Source organism: Periplaneta americana, chromosome 2 (genome assembly GCF_040183065.1).
Source record: "Periplaneta americana isolate PAMFEO1 chromosome 2, P.americana_PAMFEO1_priV1, whole genome shotgun sequence".
NCBI classification, from domain to species: Eukaryota; Metazoa; Arthropoda; class Insecta; order Blattodea; family Blattidae; genus Periplaneta; species Periplaneta americana.
The window spans coordinates 161,788,545-161,805,811 of record NC_091118.1 but is presented as its reverse complement, the minus strand read 5'-3'; the positions used below and the strand labels follow the sequence as shown (position 1 = coordinate 161,805,811).

General features: G+C 36.9%; 2 protein-coding genes across 6 annotated transcripts in view; one reads left to right on the top strand and one right to left on the bottom strand.

Annotated features, from left to right (window-relative positions):
* The window catches only part of CenG1A (Centaurin gamma 1A), a 357,224-nt gene that overhangs the window by 267,936 nt on the left and 72,021 nt on the right, over positions 1–17,267 (top strand). The window lies entirely within an intron of this gene.
* LOC138694730 (osteocalcin 2-like) overlaps positions 1–17,267 on the bottom strand; it is a 42,268-nt gene that overhangs the window by 14,555 nt on the left and 10,446 nt on the right. Inside the window, exons 3-5 of one of the 2 annotated variants that reach the window (XM_069818724.1) lie at positions 15,207–15,293; positions 9,337–9,450; positions 6,073–6,300 (exon numbers count right to left, since the gene is read on the bottom strand). In XM_069818724.1, coding sequence (XP_069674825.1) covers positions 6,073–6,300; positions 9,337–9,450; positions 15,207–15,293 — 429 coding nt within the window. The remainder of the gene's footprint in view (positions 1–6,072; positions 6,301–9,336; positions 9,451–15,206; positions 15,294–17,267) is intronic. The other variant, XM_069818725.1, reaches the window with a different exon arrangement.

Genomic DNA, 17,267 nt, shown 5'->3' with positions numbered 1-17,267 from the left:
TGGAACATATATATTCTCCTGAGTCCTGAGAGTATAGTACACTATAATAATAATAATCCGTGGCGCTACAGCCCGTGAAGGGCCTAGACCGACCAGTCGGCTGCTGGCCTCACGCCCACATGCCGAAGCAGAGGTGGACGATCATCCAACCAGAATGGAGGTATCGTGTGGTTAGCACGATGATCCCCCCAGCCGTTATATGTAGCTGGCATTCGCAACCGGATTTCGCTACCTATCGTAGCTCCCCAAGTGCATCACGATGCTGGGTGGGCACCGGTCCCATACACTGGCCGAAATTTCATGAGAAAATTTCTTCTCCCATGAGGACTCGAACCAGCGCGCATTCCGTAACGCGAGTCCTAGGCAGGATGCCTTAAACCGCCACGCCACGGCGCGGGACATAGTACACTATGCATTACTTATTAATGGAAAAAAAATTCGTTCCGCGACTGGGAATCGAACCCAGGAACCTCAGCTGAGTGCTCTTACTATCGGAGTTATGTCGAGACCCGATCTACAGCGCCGGCCAAACTCTCCTCCTTTGTATCGTCAATGGCCTACTAGCATTTGAGACATTTTAAGCCATACTACAGTCAGGTGTGCATATTTTAATGACTTTATCATCATTTCAACAACAGTTTTTAATCGCTGCTAACACTGATATATATATATATATATATATATATATATATATATATATATATATATATATATATATTCTTATATGAGGACCTCGCCGTCTTCTATTGACTTTTGTGCAATCAATAACTTTAAGTTATCATTCACGTGGATACTTATTAATGGGGGGAGGGGAAGGACTTTCCGGCACTGAGAATCTAACCCGTAGTAATAGTAATAGAGTATACTATTCCATACTTCATCTATAATTATGATGTAAGATGTATGTGGAAAGACCCGGAGTATAGTATAACTGCATTTGTGACCTGCAGAATTTTTTCAACATTTTTTTCTCTTGTCAGTGACTTTTTTTTTTTTTGACGTGTAGAATTACATTGAACTTTTAAAATAAAACAACAAATGTCTCAGGACTCAGAGGATATATATATATATATATATATATATATATATATATATATATACATATATATATGTATATGTATTGCATTACACTTGACTTGTCGGTCTCATAGCGTAGTCGGTATAGCGCTGGCTTTCTGTGCTCAAGGTTGCGGGTTCGATCCCGGTCCAGGTCGTTGGCATTTAAGTGTGCTTAAATGCGACAGGTTCATGTCAGTAGATTTACTGGCATGTAAAAGAACTCCTGCGAGACAAAATTTCGGCACACCTGCGACGCTGATATAACCTCGACAGTTGCGAGCGTCGTTAAATAAAACAATTTATTTTTTTACACTTGACTTATAGTTATTCGCCCCGACTCTATGAGCGTATTTCATAGATTTCACTAGTACCGAGAAGCGTAGACTACTTACTTCGTCAGAGACACTCAAGAGTGCACTACAAGCTGTGGGTGTTTATTACACTCATAATTGATAATGATGATGATGATGATGATGATGATGATGATGGAGAATTGTTGAGATGTCACAGGGAAATCGGAGTACCCGATGAAAACTTCTATATTGTTTGGACCATGGGTTGCCCAACACAAGTTATAGCCCTAAATTCTGGATTGATCGACCGGGCCCCTGGTTTTTAAGTCCAGTGCATTAGCACTGAGCCACCGTGGCGAATACATACGCAAATGTTTGGATTTGCTTTTTTATTAGAGTGGAAAAAAAGAACATCACTTGAGTCACAGAGAACTTATAGAGGATGCTCTCAACGATTTCACAAAAAAATTGAAGAGCAGAGAAGAAAAATGTGATAAGTGCAAAATAATCGATTTTCTGTTTTAGATGTTATGCAATAGCTCAGGTAGTGTAGATTTGTGTAGTTTAACTGTACAGAATAACAACTTCATTAGTCCAAAGAAATTTGAAGAATGATAACTCAAAGATAATAGACTGTAATGGGACTTGAAACTTTTAACTTACTCTCTTGTAAAAACAGTAAAACGTGACTTATCTGGTTTTTCCCCTGTAGTCTTCAATTTAGTTTCAATGATCGCTGTTAGGGAGTATTTAATTTACCTTCTGAAATTCTGCAGTACTGCAATGGGGTGACATATCTTTCCTCTAAATTTTCCTGTCAGAACTCCTTATGTAGTGCATTGTGCAAAAGCGCTCTTTGCGCATTTGACTGTCCGTCTCTCTGTCTCCATGCATATTGATTTTATGATATTGTAAGAGTATTTCTAGAAAATATCTTCGGCTTTAGTCCATTTAAATCCGCTTGCTATTACGGGATCTTAACCTGCGTGTGGGCAACCGCTAGAACGAATGCCAGACCTTCACTAGCACTTTAAATAACGCCATTGTAACAGAAGTGGACGAAATTAGATTCTGCGATGGTTTTGAGGTTGACCACATCGGTATCATTTTGTCGTTCAAGGTGAGTTGGTATTGAGAGCATCCGTTCACAATGTATTAGACGAAGAGAGAAGGGACCTTCTATGGCTTATGCCACGGAAATAGGGAAACCACTAAACTAGTTCATTCTTAGCTCATATTACGACGTCTCATCTGAAGGATCGGTTTTCTTTTAACTGTAGACTCCGGAAGATATATGGCGGGCAGAGGTACTGTTTTCTTCAGAGTCCTTAGCTTTGTAGGCCATTGCTCCATTGTTTTATCGTTTTATAAATGTCTTGAAATAGCGCGGATCGTTCAAGTTATGGGCTTTATTCAATAAATGAAACCTAAATAGATTTTGAGTTTTGCGCCAACGTCATGTAAATTCATACGTTATTTTTTAAAACTTTCTTTGTATTTGAATATTGACACCTTTTTTGTATTTAAGCTTTCCTTTACTGTACCTGTCCATTTACTACTATTATTAAAGTAGATTTTGATCTGGTAACCTTGAAAGGTTCCCTCATTACTGTATTACGTGTTCCACATATCAGTAGGCCTAAATTTGGTGTTGCCAGGCTATTATTACAGCTCATGCATTATGTCCAGTCACTCCTCCACTTTCCTACAGAGATGCGCACGAGATCGGATGAGTCTACTTACGAATTATAGGGGAATGGGTTAGCCTTTGCCTTGAACTCGGTAAACACACGTCCGACCTTTCCTTCGACTCCTACCCGCTCCACAGAAACGTTGTTCCCCTACTGCGCATCGCGAGTGTCTTGACAAAATGCATGAGCTGTATATGGACAGAGACTGTGAGAGGTATGCCTATGACTTAGTGCCTTATAGGATGACGTGGTATAAACCCAATAATAAAATGTAAGTACGTTAACATTTCGTACATCACCCTTGAAAGAATTTCTTATAGTAATTTTTACAATTGTACAACGATATCAGGAGTGAGACAAATGTTCTAGAACCTTGGAGCGTACATAAGCTACCGAACAACCTCGGAATCGTGCAAGAACGAGTTTGTATATCTCTTAGATGGTTTATAATATTTTTCGTGAAGACATGTCAGTGGAATGTTGATATTTAAAGGTAAACAAACGGCTTATGGTTTTGGAGCTTCCATAAGTTTCCCAACTGTTCTCAGAACCCTTGCAAGGGAGAAAGTGTTCATGTACTACCTTTTAAATTATTTCCGTAGATTTTCTCGTGAGTACTTTCAGTGGGTGTTAGGCGTCCTGGAATGAATCATGTCGCACGAATTTGGCTCTCATGTCTGTCATCTAAAGGTATCAGAAGCCTTACAAAGACAAATCAGTTCTCGTACCTGTACGATTATTTCTCTCATTTTTTCGAATAGATCAGCGACATTCAGATTTAGGTGTTGGAGCTCTCTGAGATCTCTGCTAGAAAAACCGACTTAGTAGAGATTTTTCCTTCATTTTTTCCTTAAATTCTTTCAGTATAACAGCATTCGGAGTTTGACAAACTGCCTTTAGACTTAATAAATGTCATAAACAAGTAGGACGCGCAAATACGTTTTTTCCTTAAACAACTTTCCTATATTTATATCTTTGGTTTTTCTTTACTAATCTTAATAATTATTGTTTCTTGCTTGTAATTTAGCGCGTTTCATAGCATCCTTATATTATTTAACTCAGTTTATTATTCTTTCCTCTACCTTCCATTTATTAGAGAATGAGGTTATGGAAACAAACTACCATTAGTTAAGTGATAGTAAAATGATTAATTAGTTTTATAAGAGGTTACGTGAGACTTCCGCTGTAGAACAATGCTAAGTGTCTTCTTTTCCTATGTTCTAACACCGCATTCAGTTGCTGTGTGTGCGTGTTAGGCGTGTGTCAGCCACGCATAATAAAATAGTAATGCTTCTTGTGCTCCAATCTCCTCGTCCTCCCTGTATAGCCACCACAACGACGCCAGCGTCTGTAAATTCATTTACATTTTTCTTTGTTTAAATACAATGTTTCTCAAAATTAAATCCCATTTTCTGGTTAGTATTTAAGCCTGTAGTCGAAAGTTAGAGAAATTTGTAGTGATACAATAGGCTATCAAGGTTCGAAATTTTCCATTGCCACTATAAGTGTCACTTTTTTTTTATTTCAAAAAAGCATTAATTTTATCATAAAACCCATGCGCTATTTTGTTAACCACGGTATATAGAACATGCAGTTAAATTTTCGTGTTCCTAGCATCAAAACTGTAAGAGCCTTTACACTTCGAACCTGACGAAATGTGCTGAAAAAAAAAAGTATGAGAAAACAACTTGTAAAGTAACTTATGCATGGAATTGAAGTTCAAGGACGCAGCCATTTATATATTGAATAATTTTTATGCTTTTGAGCGCCGCAGAGCATTGGAACTTGCGCAACATAGGCTATGAGTAAGCGATTGCTGATTCATTTTTCACAAGAAAACGAAAATGGTATTTTTGACTGAATATTATCAAAATTTCATCCGTTTCCCCCCTTAAAAATTTCTGTTTGGCCACAAGAAATGATTAATACGGATTGCGAAAAGCGAATGTCATTTTAAAATGTTTACTGTTTATTTATTAATTATTAATTACTTTCAAATTTCAAATAACTTTCGCTGGTAACTCTCATTTCATGAACGATGCCAGCTTCTTCAAACGCAAGCTATACTGTTAATATAACGGTTAGGAAGTAACTGCTTGTTGTAGTAATGTCTTGGGATTCTGTGAACAGGGATTGCTCTTGAGGAACTCTAGACATCATCTTATAAGATCCAAAATTGCTGCCGCATTAAGAAATAAGGGCTGGACAGTAGAAGAAAAAATCTCCTGTCTAGCTGAAAATGGGCCAACGAGACGAGTAGATACTTTAGCGTACAATGCTGACTCTAAACAGAGCGCCTACAATGCTGACACTAAACAGAGCATCATTGTGGACCCCACGATACGTTTTGAAGTAGGATGTCATCAGTCAGCCAAAGTCCACCATGAGAAGAAGTCTATGTATGGGCCTACAGCAGTCAACTATTTCAAGCTGCAATTATGCCTTAATTCACGTTGAGGTATTCGGCTTGCTCATAGGTGCTCGAGGGACTATATCAGCTTTTTTTCGAAGAATTTCAACGGCAGTTTGCTCTGCCAACATCCCTGAGGGAAGACATTGTGATAACTGTGTTTAAAAAATCCTGTCAAATCCTAATTAATCAAATGGTGGCACATTAATAATAATTGTGATTTTTCATGCCCTTTCTTTGTTTCCTTTTTTTAAAATTTAATATCTATGTTTACATATGTATATTAATTTTTTTAGGATATACTGAGTCCGTAAGGGCTACCCTCAGTGGGGGGCAGTTTTTGTAATAAATAAAAGTCTGTACCGAAATTCGTAACAAATTTAGCAAAAGAAAATCAAATCTGACAACTAGACAATGGCTATAATCCACTAACATAACATGTAAGTAGGGTGAAAATGATTAGGTTCCAGCCGTAAGTAAGAAGACCCGGACCATAGTTGCATTTAAAGAATATTTAACTGATTTATTTGCAAGTTTTTCCGCCATCTGGAGTGACAGATTTCAGATCGTGCCTGTTCGCCATCCACACGTATCCTTTCATTCAGTCTGAACTCTATACCTTCTTTCAGCTGGATAATCGCCCTCTTCCTCTGTGCTGCCGTCATCTTCTACGTCTTCATCAGAATCTGTGGCATCGGAATCGCAGTCTGGCTCAGATTCTTCACTTCTTTTCGTCTTTGTTTCGGAGAAATGAGCTGCCCTCCTTTTTCCCTGATCTTTGACACTTGAATGTCCTCCGTTCTCACTACTTGAACTTTCGCTGTTACTGTCAGTATCTCTCCGATGTCTGGAACACGGACACAGAAAGAAAACTGCTAGGATGTGAAGCACCTGTAGCTAAAAGCTTTCTGGCAACGACATACCTAATTATCTGTAACGCTAATGAAGCCTTCTCGCGAATCCGACCGTCGTTCGTGTGGGTTTCCATCTCGTTTGAGGCATCAGTATGTGTTTGGGGGAAAGAGTAAAAGTGTGTGGCTGCCGAAGTTATGATACTGTGGACGGTGGACTTACGAGAGATCTGCTATCAAGAATTGATTTACATGGTCTTGTCTTGTTTACACTGTGAAGTTTCCGGACCAATTGTAGACATAAAGAAGTAACTACTGTAGCCGTTTACGCGGCGATCATAGCACAAAACCAGCGCTTAGTTAGCTTCAGAAAAGCATACTCAGCTTGGGTACAATTACTCCACTTACTCTGACCTTGGAATAAGGTATGTTTCACTACTTAATTAGACGCCGGTCCGGATGGCTCAAGCGGTAGGGGCACGGCATGTCTTTATCGCTTGGTCCGAAGGGTTGTGGGTTCGAGTCCCGCCTTGGGCATGGGTGTTGTGTTTGTATTAGTATAAGTAAAAAGGAAACAAGTGAAAACGAAAACAGAAAACAAAGATAACTTTGGTAAACGGCCTCTGACCGGTCAAAAAAAAAAAAAAAAATAATGCAAATCAACTTTCATTGTTATATTAATATTGTACTGTACTACGCCATTTTAACCTAATGTAATCATGAAAAACTCTGTTTCTTATATAGGTATTTATTAAGTTTAAATGTATTATGTTATTTACAAGAAAGAAGTATTTAGTTATGAGAAAACGGAAATGAAGTTGAATGAAAAAACTAGTATGAATAATTTTTAAGTGTAGCTGAGAATAAGAGTGAAGTAGGGTAAGGAGATAAATTAGGAGGAGGGTTAAGCGAAAGTGGAGGGACATGAGTAAGAGCAGGTTTTAAGGTCACGATAAGTCTATGTTTTAAGCTGTAGACAGTATAAGGGACTGCTGGCCAGAATACAGAAATATGAAGGGTCACCAGGACCGAATATGTTGATATATTCTTACAGAGAGCGGCTTAAGTACCACAAGTGCAATGAAGTTTAGTGACACGAGTAAAAATTCAAGTGATTTGGGAAGTAATTTAATTAGCTTAGTGGGAAGGAAGGTCAGTGCCGAGAGGAGAAGTGAAAGTGTTTCTATGAATGCAAGGGCTGAAATGGGAAGAAGCGAAGAGAAGATGACAGAAGTGGGTGAAGTGAATGTGTCTGGTCCAGTGATGATTAAGGATATTGTAAGTAGATTATAGATAATACATCTGAGAAGTTAAGTAGGAAGATAAGTGAGAAGGTAGAGGAAATGAAAATAGGCGAGGAGGATGGTGTTGGAGGCTACGCAGGATAGTGAAGCATAGCATATAGAAAATAAGTGAGATAGAAAATGTAATACACTTAAGAAATAGACATAATAACGATCCGATTGGATAGTGACGTAGTAAGGATTAGTAAGAAGTATTATTAGAAAAAGATTGTGTTTGATTTAAGTGACCTGGAAATCAAGAAAGGAGTTGTAAAAGTGTCAATTTTGAATTATCTAAATTAAGTCGTTAGGTTTTTAAGGTGGGAATACTGATCACTTTAGATGAGGAGAAAAGTAAGAGATTAAAGTAAATAATGAATGAGTGTAAGGAAAAGAGGAGTATGCAATAATGAGGGACTATAAGTAAGAGGTATGAATCTAAATTAGAAGAGCGTCTACAAAAGGTACAGTACATCTGTAATGAATGTAATTGTGGTACCGAATACAAAATTGTGTGGTCCATATTACATGGATGTAAATGTTGACATCAAATAGACATATCATATCATGCATATCATATCTCTTTTAGGTGTGTATTCTTATTTCAGTTTTGTATTGATATGATTTAAAATGAAACACAATATACTACCTAGGTATACTCAGATACTTATTCTATAACAATGTTTATTATCTGCAGAATTGTAGCTCTTAAATAAAACTTATCCAAACAGAAATGCTAGGGTTTCAAAAGCTTTACATGAATTTAAAATTAGTCTAAGATTAGTCTCTCAAAGAACCAGAAAATGATAAAAGTATTGGGGATTTACTGAAGTGACAGTGTAAAGAAAACTTTTCCTAATTATTTACTTTCTATGTAATAGTATACTATGATACAAGGTTGGGAAGTGCTTTTTACAAAATCAGGAAAAGTTTGAAAAACGAGCTCTGCTCGTTTTTCAATTTCCGATATTTTGTAATGTACTTCACAAACTTGTATTGTACAAAATTTTTTGCACGATCATATTTTTAAAATTACAAATACAATATATTTTGCATTGAAAATTTAGAGCAATATTATTCCAAAGCCTTCGCAAAACTATAATGTAATGGCAACTAAGTAACAATAGGTGCACTGTAATGGGTCTATTTCAGTATAGTTTTATGTTATGAAGAACGGTTTTCCTAGCAACAAGTTTCTGTGTGGGAATTCTAGCTTTCAAAGTCTAACAATAGCTGTAAATGTAACAAAAACACGATCGTGCAAAAAAATGTATTACAAGAAACCCATGCCACATGTACGACACTGTTTATTGTGCTCATTAGTAATTTAAGTTGTAATCAACTTCTTAATTTGCAAGGATAGGATAATTAAGAATGTTTTCACAATTTTAGCCATCTGTTGGATTGTTTGTTATTTAATTACACGTGACTTCTGAAATGTGTTTGTTCCCGAATAATGGGGTAATTTGATGTACGAAAGTCGATAAACTTTCCTGAGCGTTGTATATATTGTTCTAACGAGTTTGGAGGAACGTATGATCACAAAGAGTTCGCCGCCATCTCCGTCTGTGAAATTTAGACAGGCACACACGGAGAGCGTGAAAATGCTGGGAAGTGGAGCAGGAATGTTCCGACAGATGCGTGTATCTTTGTCACAGCAACTCTTGCTACTTAATCTCTGTCCTTTAATCCGAATGATTGTGCTTCTGGGAAACCGTTGTTAACAATTTAATGCTGTCAGTCACTCACCTCAGGATGTTCGAGTTGGAACGTCTCCTGCGGACGCTCGGCACTTCTTTAGACGCTGTATCGGTAGCAATATCTCCTTCTCCGCTGTTTTCTGTACTAGGAATTCCACTCTCTCTGTAAATGAAGCAAGAGAAATACGATACACTGCCTAGCATTCACTGTGAGGAATCATTGTCGTGAAAGAATGGACTTAGTCGCTGCAAACTTTCTGTGTTGAACATATACTTTTACTTACATACAGGTGTTTATAAGTTAGACCGACAAACTTTTGGGTCGGATATATAACCTTTTAAATAATTTTCGTTAAGGAACCCATGGACTAGGACGCTTCGTTTCAGTGCAAGAGTGGTTTAATGCTACCACGTAGTTTGTTTACTTCGTGAGCACAGAATCATTCTCTGGTCCTGTTTGTTTATTCCCTGAGCTCGTTATCATGCATTAATCTGTTTACTACCTGTGGTTTATGAAATCTCTGTTGACTCTGAAGGTCTTGCAACACGCATTGTCTGCGCAGTAGCTGAAATCAGGGAAATGCCTGGCGTCTTTGAAAGGGTACGGCAAAGTATGGCACGTCGATGCAATGCTTGTCAGGAAATCAATGGACGTGTGTTCCAGAACTTGTAATTGAGACAGTAAAGCAATGGATCCATCCTTCTAATTTAACACTGAAGTGAATGTTTTTTCTTTACATTCGGTTTGTTTTGTTTCTGTTTTTCCTGTATGTTGGGTCAAATTGTGCCCGTAGCATTAATTATTTGTTTATTCACTTTTCATGTAACTAATTACTTCGATCCCTTCCTGTATAACGAACCATGTAATAACATAAACCTCTCTTGCTCTGATAGATAGTGTCGCAGCCCATGGATTCCTTAACAAAAACTGTCTGAAAAAAGATTGTCTATCTGATCCCAAAGTTTGTCGGTCTAATTTAGAAACACCCTGTAGGCCTATATCTACAGTGTTTAAGAAAACTTCTTTTCGCGGAGGACTTAATAATGTTTATCTCATAATGCCGAAGAGCTACAATCAGTGGTCCGAGAATTATGTGCAGAAGGCTTGAAAGTAGGATTAAATATTTATTTCAGTAAGTCCAAAGTATGTGGTTCAGAAGATTGTGGTGGAAATCCTGAAGGCCTCTCTTCAAATTCTATACTATCATTTATATGCTAATACATAAATTTTTGTTTTAATGTAGGCTACAAATTGTATAATTATTTTACTCGTTTCATTTCCCTTTATCTTTTTATGTTTGTTAATTCTGGGTCCCAGTGGCCAACCTCACTTGAGGACGGATGATTTTAAATAGTAGTATGGATTCATACACAAAATTCTGAAGTCGATTAGACAACTTTGGAAAAAAGTTAAAAGTTGTACAGGGTGAATAGAAATTCTAGCGACAAACTTCCAGAGGTTTTTCAGGGATTTTAGCCAAGTGTTTTGATATGAGGAACTCATTGTCTTCGGGTCCATACCTGCGGAGTAACAGCGCGAATGGCCGCGAAACCAGGTGGCCCGGGTTCGATTCCTGTCGGGGAAAGTTATCTGGTTGAGTTTTTCAGGGGTTTTACCTCAACCCAATATGAGCAAATGTTGAGTAACTTTCAGTGCTGGACCCCGGACTCATTTCACCGGTATTATCACCTTTATCTCATTCAGACGCTAAATAACCTAAGATGTTGATAAAGCGTCGTAAAATAACGTACTCATGTCCTTCGGTGCCTCATTATTGAGTAATCGTCGCAGCCGTTGACGAAGTGTATGTATTACGAAATATACCTACTTGTAATGTAGCCTGTTTAAGCAATTTAAAAACTGAACTTTTACTTGTATTTTATGATTACCCGAATGAACAGAACGTTGGCCTATCACATGTGAGATCGCAAGACCAAGCAGAATGTACGGTGGACAAAAATCAGCTTCGGATAAAGTTTTATTAAGGATAATGCAATTTTCCATTTCATAATTCCAGTGTTTTTTTTTATTCCACCCTTATTATTTCATCGTAATAATATATCTCCTCAAGCATAGCTACGAGACACTGAACTTAATTAGAGTTCTGACTTGTTATATTTCTAGTCGAAAATAAAATATATTATATATAACAAATTATAAAAATAAATTGAAAGAACTTATCCCTCTTAATATATGGATGGTATGCAGAGGCTAAGAGGAAGGCGAAAAAGAGGAAAAATTGCAGTAAAAGACTCGCCTTGGACAGATAACTATGAATGAATCCCTCCTAAAATTAATATAGAAACAAAGTAGTTGTGGAATAGTTTTGATGTTCGATTGTAATTGTACATCATCTAGTGAACGGAACCTTGTTTAAAGAATAGCGACATTTCGGATATTGATTCTGTTTCCGTCTTCACAATATGGTTTCAAGCTTGATAATACTTCTCACTGCAGGCTACAGATAAAAGCAGTAGTGTATTGAAATGTGTGTAGGTGTAGAGCATATGAGAAAATGCGGGGGCGAGTCGAATGGAACTAGGCCAGCGTCCATTTCATGGTGTCGTGGCACTGTAATCTGCAGAGTACGTCACCGTGAACACGTGCATTGTGGGAAACACGCATGTTGGCAGGTGGCGACGGAGACTTCCAAGGAGGAAGAACACTCAGTAATCTACTTTCTAATGTGGCACATTCATCGATGAAAATTTGTGAAAATAATAGCCTCTAGGTAAGTCAACGTTGTAGGATTGGAATCGAAATACAGTATACCAAACAAGTTGAATCATCTTGAAGTATGTCCCATAGATATGTTTTTGATAATAGAGATAAGTGCGGACATTTACACAATAATCACTTTCTTTGTTACAATTGTCCTCATAGATGCCATATTTACTATAGAACTTTTTAACGAAAATAAATCTGCGAAATAACACGAAATTGTGATCAATGTGCGAAATATGTCAATTACCACAAAATAGTATTAGTAGTAATTAATTAATTAATTCATTCATTCATTCATTCAACCTGCTAGAGATAAGGCCATGAAGCCTTCTCTGCCCCTCTACCAGGGGAATTACAACTACAATATGAAGAATAAAATTATAATTGCAGTTACAATAAGAATCAAAGTACGAAAAGATTACCTGATTAATGAAAGCTAGACAATTTATTATAGAAGTTAAGAACAAAGAATATATATGTATATTTTGTTGTATTTACTGAATTACAAATTAAATCTAGAATAACAAAATTGTATAGTGATGAAATTACCGGATATTGAAATATTTTATGATAGATTAAGAGAACTATTTACAAGAAACCATGTCTGAACGAATCTCATTTACTGACCAAGTGTATAGTGAGTTTGGGTTTGAATTAAATTTTATTTCAACAGTTCCTGATGCTAGCAGGTAGCGAAGTCCAGAGTCTTGGCAGGGCTGTTGTGAGGAGGTGCGATCGGATGGTATTGTTAGTATTGTTTCATGGCGAGAGCGTGTGTTCAGATTATGGTGGGAAGAAAGGTAAGTGAAGTGAGACGACTGGTACGAAGGAATAGAAGAGTTTAATATTTCGAAGAAAAGGAGAAGTGAATGTAAATTTCTTTTTATGTTCGTTTAAGCCAAGCTATTGCTTGCAGGGATGGTGTAATATATATCCCCTATATCGCAAAAACTACGGAATATGCATCACAATTTTATTCAGTGTTGCTAAGAGAAACCTTGTTTGTGACTTTTGTTTGTCAATTTTTATAAACACGATCGTCTGTATTAATTTGTTAGAGCCTCAGTCTATACCTAAACTAGTAGATAAGCATATGATGAGATTCCCACTGACTTGGAAGTAGCACATTATATCTTTACTTGATATTAACAATGAAGAAATGTCTATATCATAGGCGGATTTGGAATTCTAAAGAGTGATCTTAAAGCGTTCACCACATCCGGTAATATAATTGTTACATAAATTAACCCACACAACGGTACTAAATAAGTTTACAGTTTCGGTATTTTCTCATTAAGGTTTCTTTCTCCATTAATCTTTAACTTTACCTGACTGCTTCAGTCTTAATTCGACAAAGTTGCCGTAAGTTTGTACGAGGCTTGTATCGTGACAGAAGAAAATGTAATAAATGTTGTGTAGACACAGAATATAGCCAACGTAATCAATTATTCTAAAATTAGTGGGTATGACGGGTCGTAAGGGAAACGATGTAACTTTTGTCAAGCTACCTTTTGTTACTTTCTTACAATGCAAAGGATAGAGAATGCGCGGTTTCATTATAAATTGATTACTCAATAAGAAACTTTGAAGAAAAACTTTGGAAGTGTAAGCCGCAAATTTCATCTTTTGCTCTGTAAGCCTATACTTATGGTACTGTGTGTATGCATATACTCGTATATTCTGTATGCATGACTGTCAGGTAGAAATTATCCAGCGATACCTGAGTAGAGAGGTGATATAAGAATATAATAACACTAAGCCTAGAGCTAACAAAATATTATCTGGTGGCGACTCTAAAGTAATCGTAAAATAATGTGAACGTATGTTAGATGTTTTGGGCAAAACGCAATATAGCGAACGTAGAAGCTCTGCCCACGACCCCTTCCACTTTTCCCCTACTAGCTCACCAGACACTCTATGTGATAGGTGAGTGTTGTGTCGAATGCACATTTCATGTGGCTGGGGATAACTTCCCCTACTGGCGTTCGCTATATTGCGATTTATCCGATGTTTTAATTGCTCCGTAGAAGAAATGACGATCACAGAGCAGAAAATATAATTATAGACATAAGTGAAAGGTTAATTAGAATTAAGTCGTAATATCATCTAGTTCCAACTATAAGCAATTAATATTTACATTACCGTAGTGACATTATAACATATGTCTCTGAAAGATGGAAATTTAAAGAAAAACTATTCCAAAATTTAATGAAGTGAAATATAACAAGTCAAGAGAATATCAAGGCAAAAAAATAGAAACACTGTTATTCCACGAACATTGCTGCTAAAATTGTAATTATTGTTAATTAAAACTAATGAAGGTGATAAGATCTGCAGATACTGCAAAATAATAGAATACCGGAAAGAACATTGAGATGGTGTTCAAGTGGAAGAAGGAAGCAGAGTAACGAAGAAAATAGTGAAAATGACAGATATATTGAGCAATATAAGAAAGACGACTACAGAAACATTAAATAGAGAGAATGATTTAGTTACTATGTATCGGAAAATGTCAGTGACAATATGATACGCGTAAATAATCATTTAGTGATTTAAGATGGCGCTCATTTCATAATGAGTACATCTCTGCACATAGTGTGTTGGACGTTGTGCCACTGTCACACATCTGGCCGTTAAAGGGAAACTAAGAGGCGGAACTTAAACTGAGAGGATTCAATCCGGCATCGGAACTGAAATACGGTGTGGCTTAGTGGATAAAGCGTCAGCAGGTAGAGCTGTGAACCCGGGTTAGAGTCCCGGTGCCGGAGATAATTTTTCTCCGCTCCACCCATCTTTCATAATAATTTATAACAGTCATGGTTTGTGATACTGAGAAAAAAAAGTTTTCGAGATTTTGGGTGGAAACACTATTTCCAGTATCAGTGATACTGGAAAAATGACTGTCTCATGCTTTTGTCTGCACAAAGCTCCTACTCCAGAAATATGGAATACTGTGTAGCCTATATTTCCATAGGATTAAAACGAAGTGACTAGAGTGTGTGTCTGTGTGAGGATTTTTAAAATATTACAGTAAATGAAGTAAAATATATTTGCGAGTAGCCCGTTGTGAATTTTCAAGCTACTGTGTACAATATTGTACCTGGTAGAAAATGGCATTATGTTCCAACGCAGATATGTCCAAAATTATTTGCATTTTATTTTAATTATTTTAAATATTGTATAGGCCTACTTACGTAGATTGTGAAGAACTCTGTTTGTCTGCTTTGTCCTCTTCTGGCACTCCTTTTGTTTGAAGTGGTTTAACAGTAAGCGGTGAAGCGCTGGAAATTAAATACAAAATGTCTTAGCTTTAATGCATTCAACAAAATGGCATCAGGTAAAGCTTTCTGTGACAAATGTGTATTTTATTATATTTAGAATCTATTAATACATCCTCCCATTGACAGAAAATACTACAGTTCATATTTATAGGAGCTAAATTCGTTCCTGGTACATCTCCATTAATAATAACAATACTCAGTAAGGTCAGGCCGTGATGGAATTTGGGTTTACAAAGGAGATATTGCAGAGAATTTTTGTTGGTAACTCCCATTCCCTCTATCTTCCCCGCCAGCACTCTCCATCTACTCACTGATCTCATAAATGGCTTCCTAAACAACACGGCATGGTGTGTTCTTCAAAATGCTTCATAAAAATCGATTTTTTTCCCCCTATGCCTTTCGTTAAACTTTCTTTTCAATTATAATGAAAGTTCAGTTTTTATTTTAGTAAGGGATATTTTCCAGGTCTACTTCCAAAATGTTGGAATTTACGGCGTAAATAGAGATAAATGGACTAACATGCTTTTTTGTTCAGAAATATAATGCATTTCGATATAACGAATTTTTATTATAACGAAGTGATTTCAGAGGCCCCTGGGATTTCATTATACTGGTATTTTACTATATAATAGTACATTATGCAACGAGCCTATAATGGTAGTAATTTTCATACGAGCGTCTTAATTACCATTATAGTCAATTTTCATACGACTTTTTATGCTCGACCATATTTCTAACTTGAAATTATTCATAAGTATTCATGTTATTCTTATCTGACTGAGGAGCGGAACTGACCTTGTGCAATACCTCGTAAATTGTGAGATGTGCGCAGACGCGAAAGTATGGATTTTTTCCGAGAAACAAATGTCGACATTGACCTTGATATAATCTAGAGAGTAAAATAAACACTAATCTTGATATAACCTTGAAATTGAATTAGACATTGAAAAACAAGATGACAAATTGAATTTATTTGAATATTATTTACAATTAACCCTAATTATTATAGTAACAGAACTAGTTGTCTTTCGATTGCATATCCCAGAATAATCGATACTTGCGCTTTCATATTGCTACAATGGTATTTTCTGATTGGTGGAACACCTGAACTTTAATGAATAGGTGTACTTTAATGAGGTTCATTAAAGGGCTCCTACCAGGTGTATAATTACTACATTTCGGCATGGTCGAGCATAAACTCTTTTCCATCTGGATCACACGATACAGTTTTCGTGGCGATAAGACAACGTGACAAGTAGCTTCCACCTTATATAGTTCAGGCAATTTAAGAACAAATTTGATTTTTAATGCGTGTATTGAGGCTCAATATCTGAGACGTTTCGGAGCTTCTTGCAGGTTCCATCATCGGTATGGCATTGCTCAATATTCGAAAGGTCGTCTATTCTATTGCATGGTTCATGACTAGATGTCAAAAACTGGAATGCATAATGGAAAAATATAGGCAATCTTTCATGGGGTTTGACAATGTTATTCTGTTGTTGGAACCTGTAAATATTTTCCGAAGTGTCTCAATTCGCGGTTGATATCCCAGAATTCCTGCTTACATAATTATTTATATACTTACTTACAAATGGCTTTTAAGGAACCCGGAGGTTCATTTTCGCCCTCACATAAGCCCGAGCAAGATTAAATCAGTCCCTACCATCATATCCCATCTCCCTCAAATCCTTTTTAATATTATCCTCCCATCTACGTCTCGGCCTCCCCAAAGGTATTTTCACTCCGGTCTCCCAACGAACACTCTATATGCATTTCTGGATTCGCCCATACGTGCTACATGCCCTGCCTATCTCAAACGTCTGGATTTAATGTCAGGTCAGGTGAAGAATACAATGCGTGCAGTTCTGCGGTGTGTAACTTTCTCCATTCTCCTGTAACTTCATCCCTCTTAGGCCCAAATATTTTCCTAAGAACCTTATTCTCAAACACCCTTAATCTCTGTTCCTCTCTCAA